Source organism: Myxine glutinosa, chromosome 8 (assembly GCF_964187855.1).
Source record: "Myxine glutinosa chromosome 8, kmMyxGlut1.1, whole genome shotgun sequence".
NCBI lineage: Eukaryota > Metazoa > Chordata > Myxini > Myxiniformes > Myxinidae > Myxine > Myxine glutinosa.
Genome location: NC_136268.1, coordinates 151,944,083 through 151,963,683, shown reverse-complemented (window position 1 = coordinate 151,963,683; position 19,601 = coordinate 151,944,083). Strand labels below are relative to the sequence as shown.

General features: G+C 47.2%; 1 protein-coding gene across 3 annotated transcripts in view; it reads right to left on the bottom strand.

Moving 5' to 3' along the window:
- LOC137433024 (mitochondrial glutamate carrier 1) overlaps positions 1-19,601 on the bottom strand; it is a 125,140-nt gene that overhangs the window by 36,101 nt on the left and 69,438 nt on the right. For 2 of the 3 annotated variants that reach the window (XM_068125408.2, XM_068125409.2), the window contains 3 exons: positions 18,279-18,397; positions 17,540-17,720; positions 8,733-8,887 (listed from right to left, as the gene is read on the bottom strand). In XM_068125408.2, coding sequence (XP_067981509.1) covers positions 8,733-8,887; positions 17,540-17,720; positions 18,279-18,397 — 455 coding nt within the window. Of the gene's footprint in view, positions 1-8,041; positions 8,114-8,732; positions 8,888-17,539; positions 17,721-18,278; positions 18,398-19,601 lie in introns of all 3 variants that reach the window. The other variant, XR_013624424.1, reaches the window with a different exon arrangement.

Below are 19,601 nucleotides of genomic sequence, written 5' to 3'. Positions count from 1 at the left end.
TTGGCAACGACGCTTCGAAGAGAAGCGACGCAGCTTCGATCTGCGCCGGGCCTGGCATCCAACAAAGCACACCGCGCCCCGAGTGCTCGCATCGGCTATCCGTCGCTCTAACCGCTAACCCGGTTACCGTCGATGCTTCACCTGCATGCTCACACGCATACGCTACCCCTTTCACCCTCACCGAGCTCGGTGCTCCAACGCCGCCCGTACACCCCGCATACTTCGTCATTGCACTCGTTCTTTCGCTCACAGACTTGGTCACACACCTGACCACCGCACACCTTTGCACACACTCGCCGTTCGCACACTTCGGTCCACACCTCTCGTCCGTTACGTCCTCCGTAACACTCACCATGGGCGTGCACTCTTGCATCCACCCACTACCGCGCTCCGATGTGCTCCCTCGCACTCGCGCTACTACCAACTCAGGTGTGCTTTCTCGCACACCCTCACCGTTTATCCCATACGTGCATCCTCGCACCCGCTCCACCACCAACTCACTCCTCGTGTCACACTCCGTACACCCCGACGTGCATTCTCGCTCGCACTCGGTATCACACTCACGCTTCGTAACACGCTCACCCCTTGACGCACACTTTTTTTTCACACGCGTGCCATTTCCACTCACACGGGACCCTTCACCAACGCCCGGGTGCCATATTGACCCCAATCGCGCGACAATTCTTTTGTCGCCAAACATCCTTCTACAAAATCTACCCGCACAATATACAGCACGACTCACCTGGGGGATCCTTTTCTCCACGCGCACCTGCAAACTTCCATTTGGATTAGCAAGTACATCATCATGATTTGAGCAGGGACTTTGTACATATTCCATCTTTTCCTCCTGCCGCGAGTGGTTTTCTAAGTCCCCGGTCTCTTCAATTTCAATGCCCAGTGTTGTGGAAATCAACCAGATTCACAACGTGTTCCATATGTATGGTTTAATCTCAATCAGATCTGTACATCATCCTGTAAAGTACATCATGCAACATACATGTCAGGATCTAGGCATCATATGAGAAAGATTGAATATATCAGTCAATGCAAGCAAACCTAGAATATAGGCGGGTACGTACCATTCAATTCGACATGGCATTGCATAATGATGTCGCAGGAGTGGCCTCGAGTCGCGGACGTCCGAGGTCTTATAGACACCGCCCAGCGGTTTAAGGGAGCGCCACACCTGGGTTCAACTTTGGTACAATTTCACCACATTCTCCCCAACGTTAGAACTATACTGCCGCTCGGCAGGAAGCGAGTGCGCATCAGCATTAATGGATTGAGGAAGTCATCATTTTATTATTGGGGTGTTAAAGACATATTTCCCTATAAAGTCAGTCGGTCCATCCATAGCTGTCAGGGTGGCGAAATTACCCTGCCAACACAGGGTCGGAAACTACCGGGTACGACATCCCCAAGCCCGGAGTCCCCCTGCTTCGGAGTAGCCGCTGGAGGCAGGTGTCGGAGGGGCACCTCAGTGCCTTCACTGCTTCAGGCAGGGGTGTATCAGGCGAAGGGAGGGATGGTCACGTGGATCACAATAGTCTAGTCTTACAGCGGGGTCGTCGGCACAGTAGCTAGATAGGATACGTTGTACCTTGGCGAAGAGCGAATGTCCATTCGTCGCAATGCAACACATGTGTAAATCAGTAAGCCTCTTTACAGTAAGCTGTAACCGTAAGTAAGGTTACATGACAGGAGGCCATTACAGTAAGTCCATTGCAGTCTGTACCTGCCTAGGCTCCCAAGGGTACATGATCGATCCATGTTAGGTCCATGTCATGGAATTACAGTAAGCAAGTACAGTAAAGAATTACAGTAAGCTGTAACAGTAAGTAAGATGACATGACAGGAGGCCATTACAGTAAGTCCATTGCAGTCTGTACCTGCCTAGGCTCCCAAGGGTACATGGTCGATCCATGTTAGGTCCATGTCATGGAATTGCCGAGGGAGAGAATCGATGAGAGCCATAACGAGAGTTACTCGACACCGGCAGCGGCCCTGTTGAATCACGAGACTCGAGCGTCCTCTGACGGCAGCTCATACGCATTACAAACTCTTGTTTCGGCACGTGAATCTACCGTTGGCAGCGATCCTTCGCACGAGACACGAGCGGCCTCTGAAGGCTGCCTGGACGACCGGCATGGCTGATTACGACGACGCACAAAACGACCGGAACGCGCCTCCCCAGCGAAGCGTGCAGAACCTCCGCGATGCATACGGCAATCCCGTCCTGCAGTACAGCGCTCGGAGGATTGGAGAAGATCGGCTTTACCGGCTGCCGAGAGAACGTCCCGGATGGACGACAAAAACGACCGAAGCGCGCCTCTCCAGCGAAGCGCGCAGAACCTCCGGGATGCATATGGCAATCCTGTCCTGCTGTACAGCGCTCGGAGGATCGGAGAAGATCGGCTATACCGGCTACCGAGAGGATGCCCCGGATGGAAGGATTGTCCCATTCAAAGCGAATTGAATTGTCCCCTTCACAAACCGAGAGAGAGTCCCGGCTGGACAAACCTTGTTTGTCTCAGCGTTGTCCCGGATGGATTGTCTAGATGTCGAGATGATTGTCATGCTAGATGTCCCGGATGGATTGGCCATCCACGGATGTCCGACCGATCCATCCATTCAACGCCTTCATTGCATGGCACGGATCCAGCCGGATCGCGGATGGATCGACCATCCACGGACGCAAAGACTCAGAGACCCAAAGACAGCCATCGCCCCGGATGGACTGTCCATCCATGCTAGATGTCCCGGATGGATTGTCCATCCACGGGTCGCCACAAGGGGCGAGGTGGGAGGCGTTATACCGAACGGCATCCGGATCGCGGCATCCGGATCGCGGATGGATTGCCCAACCTCCTGGGATCCCCCCCCCCCCCCCCACCGAGGATGCAGCGGCGCGCTGTCAGACGACCTTCACAGTCTGGGTCAGTCTGAGGCACAGTCAGTCAGGGGCAGAGGGAAAATGGAATCAGACGAGGTGTCTCGCAGTCTCGAAATGTGCGTGGATACGAGCCAAGAGCTCTGTCCGATAAACAACAAGCCCAGAGTCAAGGGCGAGCAGGCAGTACGGTGCCCCCGTTACTTGCGCAGGAGACAAGGGAGTCGGGCGCGACGCTCAATGTCACCATTTCACGAGGTCACCGTGTACTCCCTAAACGGCGTGGGCGCGCGACCTTGAGGTAGCGCCGCGTTACGTAGTTTACGTCGTTTACGTAAAGGACATTTGGTACGTAGTTTACCAAGGTACATGGAAATGTAAACGAATCCCCGATGATGAGATCGCGTGAAGCACGCAATTACGTTATTGACGCCGTAGAGCAAACGCGTGATTAGTCGGTGACGTCATCAATTGGTTCGGGCGCGTGCAGTTCGTTGGCGAAACCGAAGGTCGTCCTCGGCCTGTCGAGCCAGCGTGGCATGCTGAGACGAGAGGGCGAGCACGCTGGGCCGCAATAATTTGCACGGCCTGAAGTAGCGTCTCGTTCGATGGCTTTCGGGCAGGGTTTGTCCGGGGTTGAAGCGGGGAATAGCGGCAGCAGTGCGGTAGTTATCAACGGTATCTAGCATGATACGATACATCACGCCAACACAAATCACATTTCACAAATCCCCGAGTGCCGTGAACCCCTTAGAACCCTTTAAGATTGTTTATTAAGGTTATGACAGCGGAAGAAGATGAAAGTTTAGGAAGACCATGCTCGGCGAGTCCCCGAGTGGAGCCAAACGAGCCTCACGCGTTGAGGCGAGTCCAGGCAGCGGTGTTCGCCGGCCTCGCTGAGAAGCCATGCGTAGGTGGGATTCCGACCAGCAGCAACGGGGCCACAGAGTAGTGCCAGCGAGGGGAATCGCATGCGCTTCGCGTGAAGAAGGGGTCCATCCAGCGAAGATGCGGCGCGCGCGACTGGCGTGTCGTGCCTAGTGAGGATGCCATCCAGCGATGGTGCAGCGCGTGATTCGTGCGTGAGGAGGTGATTCCGGCGAGCAGCGATAGGAATCGCCGGCCTCACCGAGTAGGGCCCGCGAAGGGAGCAACGTGCGGCTTCGCGGCGAGGAGGTGATTCCGAGCAGCGATCGGAATCGTCGGCCTCCCAGAGTATTGCACGCGATGGGTGCAGTGCACGATTCGCGCGGAGGAGGTGATTGGCGCGGGCGCGCCACTGGCGCGTCATGCCTAGTGAGGATGCCATCCAGCGATGGTGCAGCGCGTGATTCGTGCGTGAGGAGGTGATTCCGGCGAGCAGCGATAGGAATCGCCGGCCTCGCCGAGTAGGGCCCGCGAAGGGAGCGACGTGCGGCTTCGCGGCGAGGAGGTGATTCCGAGCAGCGATCGGAATCGTCGGCCTCCCAGAGTATTGCACGCGATGGGTGCAGTGCACGATTCGCGCGGAGGAGGTGGTTCCACTGAGCAGCGAGGGGATTCGCGTGGAGGAGGTGATTCCACCGAGCAGCCGGAGTGAGCCGGCTGTGTGAGGCACAGCGTGATTCCGACGAGCAGTGCGCGATTCGTGCGGAGGAGGTGGTTCCACCGAGCAGCGAGGGGATTCGCATGGAGGAGGTGATTCCACCGAGCAGCCGGAGTGAGCCAGCCGTGTGAGGCACGGCGTGATTCCGACGAGCAGTGCGCGATTCGCGCGGAGGAGGTGGTTCCACCGAGCAGCGAGTGGTCAGGGAGAGCCGGCCGTGTGAGGCACGGCGTGATCCCGACGAGCAGTGCGCGATCCGCGCGGAGGAGGCGATTCCACCGAGCAGCGAGTGGTCGGAGTGTGCCGGCCTGCGCGGAGGAGGCGATTCCACCGAGTAGCGAGTGGTCGGAGTGTGCCGGCCGTGTGGAGGCATGGCCGACATGGGAGTCGTGATCACTCGCGTGGGAATCTCATCTCGGGCCGAGGCACGCAAATCTAGGATGATTCTCTCGGACGGAGCCGTTAGCGTTTCGAGCAACCGAGGCTAGACTCGTACCTTCGGCGCCAAGCGGGTCCGTCGTTCCGACGGGGTTGCGGCCCAGGACATTTCCCAGTGGCCTCCTTCAGCAGGCGCCTTGCCGGAGTCCGTCACGCCTGCTCCGGCGTCCGGGCCCCAGGAGAGCAGTTCGCGCTTTGACGGCGCGGTTCCGCAAAATGCTTGCGCATCCGGTCCCGTCGAGGTAGACCGGCAGCGAGAGTCGTCGGAGCTCCGTGGCTGGAGCTGGCTCGATGGGCCCTCAGCTGGTCATTCTTCTCCGAGGTGGGCCGCGCAGGATCATGGAGAATGTCGGGAAACGCTCGTCTGAGATCAGCGTTCATCCGGCCATCGCCAGACTCGTGTCCCGCCATTCCCGAAGATCTTGATTGAGATTAAGTGTTGTGGAAATCAACCAGATTCAAAACATGTTCCATATGTATGGTTTAATCTCAATCAGATCTGTACATCATCCTATAAAGTACATCATGCAACATACATGTCAGGATCTAGGCATCATATGAGAAAGATTGAATATATCAGTCAATGCAAGCAAACCTAGAATATAGGCGGGTACGTACCATTCAATTCTACATGGCATTGTATAATGATGTCGCAGGAGTGGCCTCGAGTCGCGGACGTCCGAGGTCTTATAGACACCGCCCAGCGGTTTAAGGGAGCGCCACACCTGGGTTCAACTTTGGTACAATTTCACCACACCCACTACCACTTTTTCTTTACTCACCTCGACGACCGTTGGCTTTAATAAAATTCCCTCTACCTCATCGGTCGCCGGCTTTTCCAAACCCCGTGTCGCGATTTCTACCCTGGTCCAGTTACCCGTGCTTTTCTCAACTTCGTTCAACCAGCGCTTCTCGACCCGCGTTACCTCCTCGTGCACCCTTGGGACCTTTTCGCTCACACCGCGGTCAATGTCCCATTCCACCCGCTTTGCCTCATACCTGGCCTTGTCCCTCGCCAGTCCCTCATTTACTTCTTTGGCCCGGTCATTTATTCCCTCCAATTTTCCCCGATCACACCTTGTTTTGTCTATCATGGCGTCCATTTTTGCCATCATTTGAATCATAAAGACTCGCACGTACTCTGGCATCTCTGGCTCAGCTGCCGCGACCACGGGCGCGGCTAAATTTGGCACCGCAATAACCATGTGCGCGAGGGCGCCATTTTGTGCGCCTGATACCTCCTCAACCACATTGCCATTTTTCTCCTCCTCCCTTTCCTCCACATACATTTCCCCGAGGTCCTGGGTCGATTCTACCCCGTCTATCTCTCCCACCGGCATCCCGTCGCCTTGACCAGCCATGGCGCGATTTCAAAATTCGGGTTTTGTAAAACAAAACAAATTTCAGTAGCTCGTAATTTTGAGTGCGTTAAGCGCGCTTCGGGTCCGTTCCCGCTCCCGACACCAATTGTTACCGCCAATAGTACAATTGGTGTTCCAAAATTTGGGCTAAATAAATTTAGTCCCAGGTCCGAATCCGACACTCCTGACACCAATTGTTACGGCCCGCGGATTAAGGATGTTGGTTTGCCGAGCGGATGGCACCGCGGCCTAACAGTTACTCCGACTAACCCGATTCCCGAACGTTGGCCGGATCGCGCCACAGATATTCAATACGGAAAAGACAAAAGCGACACGGATGTGAAGAAGAAGAAGAAGAAGACGAAAAAAAGGTTGAAAATACTACTAAATTTATTCCTACTATATACAGGCTCAAAATAACCAAGGAAGAAGGAAAGATAATAAAATAATATACAGAAGATATTCGAGACACAGTGCAAATTCCTTATACAAGCTTAATTAAATCCCCAGGGACAAAACAAACAGAACAAACTCACGTACACAAAAAGGATGGACAGGCAGGAGGTGGATGGCTGGAGGGAGAGGAAGGTCCAAGGGGGTCCTGCAGCACGATCGGCGCGTTTAGCAGCCGCCGTTCCTTCGCGGCCCTGCTCAAAACCGCCGTTCAGGCCCCAAGCTGCTGTTGTTGCTGCTGTTGCTGCGGCTGTGGACGTCGCGTGCTTTGCCAGGACTCGTCTGACTCGTCTGGTCCAAACCCTCAACTCAACAACACTCTTGCACGTCTCCCTGTCCAACCACTCTTTCTCTCTTGGTCCAACCACTCTTTCTCTTTCTTGGTCCAACCACTCTTTCTCTTTCTTGGTCCAACCACTCTTTCTCTCTCTTGGTCCCAATCACTGCTCACCACCAACCACCACCGACCACTCAACGCTTCTTGCGCGCGCGCCTTTATAACGCCTCCGGCGATCAAGCCGCCAGCCTTCAGGACACGCCCATCGGTGTGCTCACCTCGGCCCTGGTTGGTCGCGCGACCCTGTGGCTCCGCCCTTGATGACGACGGGCGGGCACGCCCGTCTCCCCCGACCCGAGCACATGTTCAATGGTGGTTTTGGAGGGGATGTAATTGGCAATCGAGGCTTGGCAATGATGAAAGGGGAAAGTGAAAGTTTTGGGAATGGGAATGAAGAATGAAGGGAATCTATCTATTTCACTTGGTGCAATGGAGTGTCATCTTAATGGGAGACAAGGCCTTACCCTAATACACATAATAAAGATATAACTATCGAACAGGGGTATTCTATGATTGGCTGACGTGTATGCTTTATGGACTAATTATGGGACGCCCTTTGACCTTTACACTACGGAGGTATTTACAAGGAATCATTGCATTTTACAGAGGGTGATATTTACAACAATTTACTATACAATACAACACAATAAAAAAAAAACACAATCCTCATATCCGCAACAATATATATATATATTTAGAATTTATAGAAGATAATGTTTAAAAAAACAAGGCAATTTCACTTACATTTTCGGATTCAGCGTTCAATTCTATATAAGTGAGTGTATTTTGAGGCATGTGTGACTTCAAATAAAATTGTAAGCCAGAAAAACGTTCGTTTCATTCCTTAGGGTTACAACATGTAAAATTGGCCCAAACGTCAAAACAAAACTCGCTCATTCTAAGTCGTACAAGCTAATGCGACCACTCATTCTTCTGGGAAGAATCCCGTGCACATGCTGGTCACACTTATAACTCACCTAAGTCTTTATAAGTTCATCAAATACTGACACAGCGATTGACATTCGCTGAGGTAAATGTTGATATCTCTTCTGAGGTAAAAAGGTAAAAAAGGTAAAAGGTAAAAAGGTTAAAAAAAAGGTAAAAGGTAAAAAACAAAACAAAAAAAACAGTTTTAAAGCATTATACGTATCAAATGATACATTTTATGAAACGGGGAAACCTAATACACACTTCGGTGGTCTTAAAATGACAGAATATGTCTTTATTTAAAAATAAAAAAAGAAACTTGAAGACAACGCTGCTAACAAAATACACCGCTCTAACGCATAACCACGAGTTTAAACTACATTTACAACAAATATGAAAACTATTTTCATATCACAATGTTAAATATAGAATATATAGAAGATAATGTTTAAAAAAAATGAACCCTATCTTCCAATGGTAAACAATCCTTCAAAAAATTCCTGGATCCGGAATAATATCCTGAGCTTCACCAAAAACTATTCAATTCTTCCTTATCCCAAGGGCAATCATCCCACCAACTTTCATCCAAATCCGTTCAGAATTTTTCCAGATATCTTGTTCACGAACACACGAACACACACACACACGGACACGATCGAATGCATTACTCCCTGGCGGGAGTAAAAATGGATTTTCAAGCAGATTAATTATCAAGTTGAGCAGAAGGAAATGGTTACTGACCATCAAATGGGTTAACAGTGACTGCAGCTATGCTCCCAGCCGCACATCCTGACACGAAGGAGTGGTAGAAGGGAACGCGGCCATCAATTTCACTGGAACCCAGCTTGTTGAGATTGGCAAACAGTGGAAAGTAGATAATAGAAAAAGGAACATCCCTAAACAAAGAGAAAAAAGGGAAAGCAAAATATTTACATGCTGAAAAACCAATATCTCTTTTTTACGGAGATATTCCAAGTTATAACCGTTCGCTTTTAGGAGTCGCGGAAGGCGAGAGAACGAGGCCATTCGTAGGGTTCGAAGATGGTTTATTGTAACAGCAAGATCCAGCACACTAAACTCGAACGGAAGTCAGCATGCTTATATAAAGCCAAAAGCCCTCTTCGGAGGGCGTGGCTCCGGCAACCGCGCGTGCGTCACGTCCGCACAACCACAAGTCCAACAGGCCCGTGCACGTGTATTATGCCCAAATAAGGTAATCACATAAGGTAACCGCCACATGCGGTTACCTGCACATAAGGTAACCGCCACATACGTCTCCCCAGAATGCACTCCACGGGCCTATGCGTAGGCCGAGGCGACCGAGGGGCTGGGCAAGTCCTCGGGGGAGGCTGCCGAGGATCCTCGCAGGCCTCCCGAGGTTACAGGTCGCGGGTGCAGTGCCAAGAAGGCTCGAGCGGTGCATGCGAAAAGCGGGTGAGCCAACCGAGGGGCTGGTCAAGGCCTCAGGGGAGGCTGCCGAGGTTCCTCGCGGGCCTCCCGAGGATGCAGGGTCGGAGAAGTAGTTGCGGTTGTAGTTGTAGTTGCGCGAGGGTGACGAAGCGGCCGTGCCGCTAACGTCAGCGCGCGCGAAGGTGACGAAACAGCCGTTCCGCCAACGTCAGTGCGCGCGAAGGTGACGAAGCAGCCGTGCCTTCGGAGGGTCTTGGAATAGGTTTGCCCCTCCGGTCGTAGAGGAGGAGCCGCGCGCGGTGCGCGAACCTCATAGTCATGGCCGTCGTCGTTTCCGAAACTCCGGCATTTCGAAACCGCGTTCGAAACTGCGCCCGAAGCCGTGCGGGAGAAGCCGGCATCACCAGCTTAGGTGGCTTCCCTGGCTCGGGCGTGCTTGCCGTGTTCGTTCGCAGCCCCCGAATCCGTTCGGCGGCAGTCGGAGGTCACCAGTTTAGGTGGCTTCCCTGGCTAGGGCGCGCTTGCCGTGTTCGTTCGCAGCCCCCGAATCCGTTCGGGGGCAGTCGGAGGTCACCAGTTTAGGAGTCGCGGAAGGCGAGAGAACGAGGCCATTCGTAGGGTTCGAAGATGGTTTATTGTAACAGCAAGATCCAGCACACTAAACTCGAACGGAAGTCGGCACGCTTATATAAAGCCAAAAGCCCTCTTCGGAGGGCGTGGCTCCGGCAACCGCGCGTGCGTCACGTCCGCACAACCACAAGTCCAACAGGCCCGTGCACGTGTATTATGCCCAAATAAGGTAATCACATAAGGTAACCGCCACATGCAGTTACCTGCACATAACGTAACCGCCACACGCTCAACTTTGGATGTGCTGCTGCTTCTCCCTCGACAATGGAAGGGACCCTGAATCTCAATTAAGGGATGAGGCTTGGGGGTTTGATGTAGTCTGGTACCCTGCCCTGCTTTGCAAGCTCTCTGCCAGAATAAGATGAGGTCACCTCCTTTCCTGGTTTGCTGATTCCCCCATCCATGCAGTCAGCACTTAGATTTCGCCTGAATGATCTACTCTCCTGTGCTCTCCCAGTAGAGATTGTAGTACCTCAGGGTAGTATATTGGGTCCAGTCCTATTCTGAATATACAATAATGACCTCTCTGATGCTCTGGAAGACATCATTTAATGTTACATAAGACTTCACATCATTCTACACAATTACACCTCCAAATGACAGGCTGGCAGCAGTAGCTTCCCTGTCTGTTCACTTTGAAAAAAATTTTTGTATACTAAGTCGAGGCTCGTGTAAGAGCTAACACATAGAACGTATAATAAAGGGAGCGGGAGACAAGAGGGGAGAAGTGGTGGGTCTCTGTAGAAAGTGGTGAGAGAGCGAAGCACAACAGTAGAGAACAGGGACGTCAGGAGATCTGTGGACGAGAGAGGGCGGGGGCGGGATACACGGGATAAACAAGATGGACACTACAGAGACTTTCAGGAAGGAAAACGGAATTTGAAGAAGGTGGGTTTGGGGTGGAATAACGGGGGTAGAAAAGATCAAGGTTTTGGGTGGGGAAAGATAAGAGATGGTGGTGAACAGCTGTTTTGAAGACCTGGAGGGAGGAGTGGGATTGAAGAGAATGAGGGAGTTTGTTCCAGAGGCAGGAGAAAAGGGGAATGAAAGATTCTTAACAGAAACTTAACTGAAAATGAAAATAACAGTGGCGATAATTGAACGAAAAATAATTCTGAAAATAACAGAATGAAAATCAACAGATTCTTAAATAATACCTGGAACATTCTTTCAATTGAAGAAAATCATTCTCTCTCTCTCTCTCTCTCCCCCCTCTCTCTTCTCTCTCTCTCTCCCCCCCCCCCCTCTCTCTCTCTCTCTCTCTCCCTCTCCCCCCTCTCTCTCTCTCCCTCTCCCCCCTCTCTCTCTCTCTCTCTCCCCACTCTCTCTCTCTCTCTCTCTCTCCCTCTCCCTCTCTCTCCCTCTCTGTCTGTCTGTCTGGATTCTAAAATGATCCCACCGATGTATTTACACAATCTACCACTATAATGAATTTTGTTTCTCAAATTTATGGGCTTCGCTTTCAGTGACGACCTCTCCTGGACAGACCATGTATCAAAGCTGGCTTCAAATGCTTGGCTTCCTTAATCATGGCACATTCTTCCTTGATGAAGCTCAACTTCTTACAGCTTACACTTGCCTAGAGCTGAATGGAGTCTCTCTCTCCTGTATGGGATGGTACCCCTGCTTCACACTTATCACTCCTGGAGATACGAAATCCGGAGTTATTAAAAATTCTTGGAATGTCCCACAAAGAAGCAGAAACATCGGGCCTGCAGCTTCTTCATCACAGATGAGTTGTGGCCTCTTTGTTTTCTACTGCATCTCCTTAGGTCTGGTAATTATTCTGCTCTTTCATCACTCCGTTCCTACACAGACCCACCAGTTTGGATGTTCTTCCAGGAACTGCCTTCTTTACAATCTCCAAAATCTGGGATCATTGTAACACCCAGGCCTATATTCCTCTTTCCTGCCGTTTATGGAAACTCCTTCCTCAGTCTGTGCAATCTTACTCTTTTTATCTCCTCCAGGATTTCAAGTTGGCAATGAACCACCACCACATGTCATTCTCCATTCCTATTTATCTATCTATAATTCCATTAATGTATGTGTGTATGTGTGTATGTGTGTATGTGTGTATGTGTGTATGTGTGTATGTGTGTTTGTATGTTTGTCTGTGACCGCTGTTTCTCGACAACCACGGGTCCGATATACTTTAAACTTGCCAGGTATATTGCTGGGGACCCGAGGATGTGCCTTTTCAAGGTTTGAAATTAATCGGACAAGTACTTACCGAGCTATGGCGATTTAGCCGTTCGCCGTTCGCTTTGGCGTTGCGAATGGACCAAACCATTGCATGTAAATAGAGGGGGGGGGGGGTTCTGTGGTCGTTGCGAATGGACCAAACCATTCATGTAAATAGATGGGGGGGGGGGGGGTTCTGTGGTCGTTACTGCCACGTGGTTTCAAAGTTTTTTTTTGTTGTTGTTGTTTGCACGCATGTTTTTTTGCACCCACGTACGGGCACGCCCTAGGATGTTTACACACACACACCCCTACACAAATTTTTTTTTTTTTTTTTTTTTGGCAAGGAACGGGCACCCACGTACGGGCACGTCCTAGCTTATATATAGTACGGGCATGCCCTAGTAAGCCTTAATACTCTCATTAACCCCCCAACCTTACCTCTCCTCGTACATTTGATATATGTTGTTGTTGTTGATGAATGACTAAGCCCTCAATAACTATGGAGTCCTGGATAAATATCCTACAGGTATGTGAACTGTGAGGTCTCCAGCATGGTTTTCAATCTCGGATTACCTATAAATTGTCACCCTGGTATTTCATGAACAGGGCAATACATTAATTTGGGCGCTGTCCCTTGTATAGATGTTCAGCTGCTCACCATAGTTGGTGGATGTTAAAGATCTCACAGTATCTTTCGTGAAATGTGGTGAGTTATCGCAAGTACCATGAACAAATTTCAATATTCCTGTCCAAATCAGCTGCAGTCGGATGTTAAGCTCAACTCACTGGTTTGTGAAAGAGTTGGGCCAAACTTACCTCTTGGACAACCAAAAAATGAATGTGGCATTAATTGGGGCCGTAAAATAAGTATTTGTTGACAAAACATTCAAGTTGTATTTGGAGAATAGAATACAATTGAGGTAAACTATAGAGTTCATAGAACACGATAACCCACACAGTGTTCATGTGTATACAGGTACTTCAATTTAAATAACATGATTTTAAAAATAGTTTAGAAAAACCCAGAAGTTTAGCGCGATTTAAGCAGTCTTATCTAGTGCCATACCATGTGACTGATGATGCCATAGTTTGTAAAAAAAAATCCTCATGTGAAGTCAATCATATTTGTGAATTTTCAGATTGATCCGTTGAGTGTTTCTGGAGATATGGATTTTCAAATACTTTTTCCTTAACTCCAAGATGGCCGCCATATCATGTGACTGCTGATGTCATAATTTGCAAATGTTTTCCCCCATCAGAATGTAAACGTGCTTCAAGTTTCATATCAATCGGATGAGCGGTTTCGGAGAAGTAGGTTTTTTTTGTTTTTTTAAAAATCCAATATGGCCAACCAATTAAATCCAATAGTAAATTAAATCCAATATTTTAAATCCAATATATATATATATATACACAATGTTTGTTTGTTTTTTCTTTCCCTGGATCTTACCGTACAGTGACTGGAACTATATAATACTATACTAAACACCAATGGAAAGGTGACCTTCCACGCAGTAACCCTTTGTCAGAGAAATAATGGGAAATGAGATAAGTGTGAAGGTTGATATGGAGTCGGAGTTGGAGGTTTGTTCAATAGAGCCCAGTCAAGCAGGGATCAAGGTGCATGTGAGGTGGTAATTACTCATCTTGACACCTCAAAAAAGGCAGGGTCAGGGTTTAAGAAATAAAAGTCGAGGGAACTGGGATTGGGAGAAAAGTCAGAATAATAGGAAACCAAATGATGCTAAAGGGGAAAGAAGAAAGACAGCAATTAACGAAACCAAAACCTCAAACAAATGGGAGAACAAAGAGGAAAAGGAGGAGAGGTAACAAAGAGGAAAAGGAGGAAAAGGAGGACTCATCTTGACACCTCAAAAAAGGCTTTTTACTATTGGATTTGCTTTTTGAAGGCTTTGTGTGAAAAACCACACTTTTCACACACTTTGTGTGAAAGTGTGAAGGCTTTTTACAATTTACTATTGGATTTACTATTGAACAAGGTAGATAAGGTAGATAAAATGAAATAAAATAAGAGGGAAAACACAGCAGGGAAATAATTGCAAAAAAATGGAAAAGTCTAAGTGAATTAAATTGTTCGTTAATCCCATGGGGGGGGGGGGGGGGGGGGGCGGGGGGAGGGAGGGAGGGGGGCAACATGCCAATCCTGAAGACCAGGATTAGTTCTTTACGCTTTCGGCTGTCCGTGGCGTTGACATGAAGAAAAATACTGACTGAATTGTGATAGACCAAATGTCCGGAAATAATGTTGAGCAACCGGCTTGAAAGATCTGTGCTGTTGGCTCGTACATCGAGCAATTTAGTATTTAAAGAAGTAAACGCACAGTCTTCATCCGGTCTCATCAATATAAATATTCTTGCAGAGAGTGCATGTGATCCCATAGATGTTTTCACAAAAGCGTTCACACAAGACTAACCTTCACAATTAAGACTCGTGTTCCATTATATAATGAGTTGTGACTTTGGATGAAAAATAAGGATTATGTTTGCAGATTCGCATTATTCATAATAATTTATAAATTAGTGCATTTTTACCCCGCGCTTGCGACGCAAAAAGCGGGGTTAAGCAATAATTGGTTCATGTCCATCCATCCGTCTGTCTGTTTGCCTGTTTTATCAGTTTATGATCGAGGGACAACTCGTCTTTTAATTGAAAAATTCCAAAAATTGAATGTTATGTTTTGAACAGGAATTGGACCGTGAATAGGAAGGCAAGTTTGCCGTTTTCCCATATTTTGCCTCCACATTCATACTGATCGCACATTCTCAGAGAGGAGTGAAATAGTATTTTTACTCTGTCCGCCTGCCTGGCAGTCAAACAAAATAGAAAATCATTCCAAATAGGAAACTTACTGTTTTTGAGAGCATTATAAAGGACACACACAACAAGCATGAAGAACTAATGTAACGTGTTAGATAGGGTGATGTAATAGACTCTGGGGAAAGCGGTGGTACAACCCGGATTTAATTTATTTATACACATTTAAACTTTTATAAACCTCTATTTAAATTGAATTATATACTTGATCACTGGAGAACACAAATCACCTTCATAATACTTCCAGGAATCATGCAATATATCGATGTATAGCGTGAGAGGATACAGTATCAGGGTGAAGAAGAAGCCACCGATATAGCTATGTACGATGCCGATTGACGCTGCGTGATATGGTGATCAATAAAGCCTCCATATCCTAAACTGCAACCGACTCTCGTTTTATTACAGTGTATAAGGGTAATATATAAGACTGCTTCAGTAGCGCTAAACTTCTGGATAGTTTTAACAACCTTTAAAATCATTATTGTATTAAAATTGAAGTATATACTTAAACACTGTATGGGATATCGTGTTCTATGAACTCTCTCTGAAATGGGATGGCTGTTAGTTCTTCTGAGGAGATCCATTGTGCAAGTTTGAACTTACGTAAAGTAAATTAATGGTCAGATTTTTTTTGTATACATGGCCGAGGGTCATGGAAGAGCTAGAACATATAGAATGGATCAGGACGTATAGATAGAGGGGGAAACACTCCAACAGCAGGGTGGGGGCAAAATAGAGGAAGACTTGGGGAATGGAGCAAAATAAAAAGGGGGAAAACACCAAGAGTGGAGTATAGATGAGAGTGAGAGTGAGATCAAGGGGTGGGGAGAAGAAAATGTGGGTAAAAGAGCTGCACAAAAACCGAAGAGGAAGGGGGGACATGGTGATGAAACAGAAATGAGGAAGGGGAATGATGAGGAAGGGGAGGAAGGAGAACAAAAGAAGAGGAAGGGTAGGAAAAGGAACGCAAGAAGAGAAAGGGGAAACATGGGGATGAAATAGAAATGGAACAAACCAACTGACAAACTGACAATGAAAGAGAGGAGGTGAGGGAGAAGAGGAACCTCACAATAGCGTGGAAAATGAAAGTGCTTGGGAATGGGTTCATTTGGTGCTGATCCGTTCCAATTTTAGTTCCATATTAGTCTTGCCCTGAAGGGGTTGTGAGGTTATTGCAATGCCCGTGTATGTCTGTCTGTGTGTGTATATCCACTTCTATATATTTTCACTTTAAAAAATGTTTTCTCTGTAAACGCTTGTCTGATTGTTGTGAAACTTTAAACATTGTAGGAATACCCATGGAAAATATTTTTAATAACACAGATGTCATAGGTGGCATGGTGTGGCAGCCATATTGGATTAAAGGGAAAAAAATCGGACATATCCGAAACCTCTCGAAGAAAAAATTCAAACTTGGTATATGTCATCATCTCCTCATGAATATATAGAGTGATTACTATGACATCATCAGTGAAGTGGTATTCCAGCCATAATTAGTCAAATCTAAATTATTATCTGGAAAATTTGAAACTTAATATATCTGATCTATGTCCCGTTGTGAGTGAATAATTTAAATTTTGACCTCATATCGATCACGTGGTCTTGTGGCCATATTGGATTGAAAATAAAAACGTTTAAAAAATCCTCTTCTCTAGAACCACTTAACAGATCGATGCAAAACTTCATACATATGATCGACTAGCCATGGGGAATATAATTTGAAAAAACATTTCATACTCATCTTCATTGACGCAATTTAGCCTTAATGTATAAAAGTGGTCGTTAAATAACTTAATAATCAATCATTAATCAATAAAGCTTTGGATAATGGCAATGTGTGTGACATAATAGGACACTCTCTGCATTGTTGCACTCAAGACACTCTCAGCCTCCTCACTCTCTGCAGACCTGGACAAAATCACAGACTGGTCAAACAAGTGGAACATGTCTTTCAATCCTGACAAATCTCACACTCTTACGATGTCTCTCCGAAAAGACCGACTGGACAACCCTCCCATCCACTTTCTGAATAATCCTCTCCAAGAAGTTCTGTCACTCAAGCTTTTGGGTCTCACTATCTGCCATGATCTTTCTTGGGAAAACCACATTTCCAAGCTGGCCTCCAAAGCCAGTCGCCGACTGGGCATCCTCCGTCGTGCGAAGTCGTGTGACAAAAAATCGTGTGACAAACAGACGCAACAGAACAACATAGTTGGCAAAAATAGTTTGCCAAGTAACAGACAGAAAAAGGGTGAAAACATAACCTCCGTCCACCTTCGGTGGCAAAAGTAACAACAAACTGCACAAACTGTTTACACAAATAATACAACAATACAAATAGAAAATGACCAAACATGGAAACTTGTAATGTAATAAAAATAAACAAAATTACATTTAAAGCAATGAAGAATAATTATCTATTGCAGTTTCAAATTCTCAAAAACAGGCGATAACGCCAAGCACTATCTTTCACAATACATACCTCAGCAAAGTGGCCCCAAGGCCCTTGTAGAGACCAGAAATGCCTTTTGTACGCAGGAGGTGGAGTGCGATCATGGTTGCTGAGGTTGAGGGCTTTGAGGGTTTCGAAAGTTCTTGAACTGAAGGCTGAGTGGAATGGAAAACGTTGGCCTCATGTCCAGTAATCTTCTTACTTTGAGCAGCTACATAAACAAAAGATTGCAACACAATGTTACGTATTAAAGATAATATAACAAGACAAAATAACGTGTTAGTCGCTGGAGAAAGCAAGCAACATCCTGCTGGATTGACCGATCATATATAGTCATTCATACTTTAATCTCTCAATGTCACACACATTAAAAAAAAGAAAGAGGAGGCAGGAGTTTTTATGCCTCCCCTTCACAGTTGTCTGTATCAGCCAATCATTGGTCTTAACCTCTGCACAATGCTGTGGCCCCAGATATACTTCTTGTTGACCGTGTAAAAGTCCGAAGGCAGTCGTTGGGCGGCTAGTGAGAAGTAAATTTAAGGTCAGAGGGATATGGGGGTCTCCTCGGTGGTACCGGGCACCTCGGCAGTTGGAGACCGTGTAAGTTGGAGACCCGGTGGTACCGGGCACCACAATTAACACGGTTGATTTGAATTTTCAATTATATTCCCAGATGATGACCGGGCAAAGGAAAGCAGAAGCGATGTAAAAACGAAGATGGAGAAAGGCAACAAAGGTGCGAGGATAAAATGGTGATGAAACAACTCACTTATGCGTCCAGCATCCTGTAACTGAATCTTCAGCATTTCCATGGGGCTCGTGACTATCACCTGGCAAGTGCCGGCACCACAGCCAGACAGCATCTCTCGAAATAGGGTGAGCTTTTTTCTAAGTGTATTGGAGGATAAATTGATGAAATAGGTAAGGCCAGGTGAAGAGAAAGATACAAGTGGAAGAAAAATAAATGCATCAGCTTTTTATTTAACAGAATGCGATTCCAAACCATCATTTGTTTTGCTTGATCTGCATGCACCATATCACATGTTCTAGCCTATCAAAAATTGTATGTATCAGTTTTCCTGAAGGTAAAGCACATAGTTTGAATTTTGTATTTATTTGCTGGGTTTTTGTTGGAGAAGAGAACAAATGTGTTTCCTTCCTCAAGATCATTAAGCTTTGTCACCTTGGAGTTCCAACATAAACAGACGATTTCCCACCACCAGCGAGCCAGGTAAAACTGCCAGCGGTACAATCAGCGTTGTGATGTTGCCACCTTGTGCAGGATGTGCATTAGGCTTACCACAGCTATGCCTACCATTGCCATTAATTTATTTGCTGAAACTGCAAAACAATCCCACTTATATGTGCACTGCATATGACAGGTTAATCCATCATGATTGACCGAATGCTGTGATGTCACCACAAGTCGCTGGTTGGTAAGCAGTTTAGTTTGGAAAAGAGACTCTGGAAACAAAGTGAAATTATTTATTTATAGTGAATGAGGGAATGTACCTACATAAAACGAAGTGTGTATTTGTCTGTCCCCCTCCATAAGGATGATTTGACAACAATGTCAGTTTGTGTGTCTGTACAGATGTCTGTCCCCCTTCATAAGGGTAGGTTTTAAAGGCCAATGTTTTAACACGAATGTGTGTTCACTACGGTATATTCTTGAGGGTAAAACAAACTCGAAAAACATTTTCCGTAAAAGAGTAAATATGTCTCTTCTTTTCAAATTGTAGTCAGTGGCTTGCAAACCGAGCCTCAAGGGCGGTGTACAGAAGCATTTTTTAAAATAACAATAAATACAACGCACAGGTGGGTGAACTTTGCTGCACGTGATGTGCAACTTGCGCAGAGTAAAACGAGTGTTCAATTGCATCCGTATGATGTCTAATAAATAAAGAAGATACAAGCACACACCTGACACTAGGCCGAGGCTTCATACTTTGGCACGCTCACGAGGCTGCACCGTCTGTCATTTTGACAGGCTTTTATACTCGTTTTAACATAAAGCATACAAAGTCCATGCTACAAAGCACTTTCCACTCAAGAATTAGCAAAGACAGGAAATGCCATTTCTTTTTGTTAT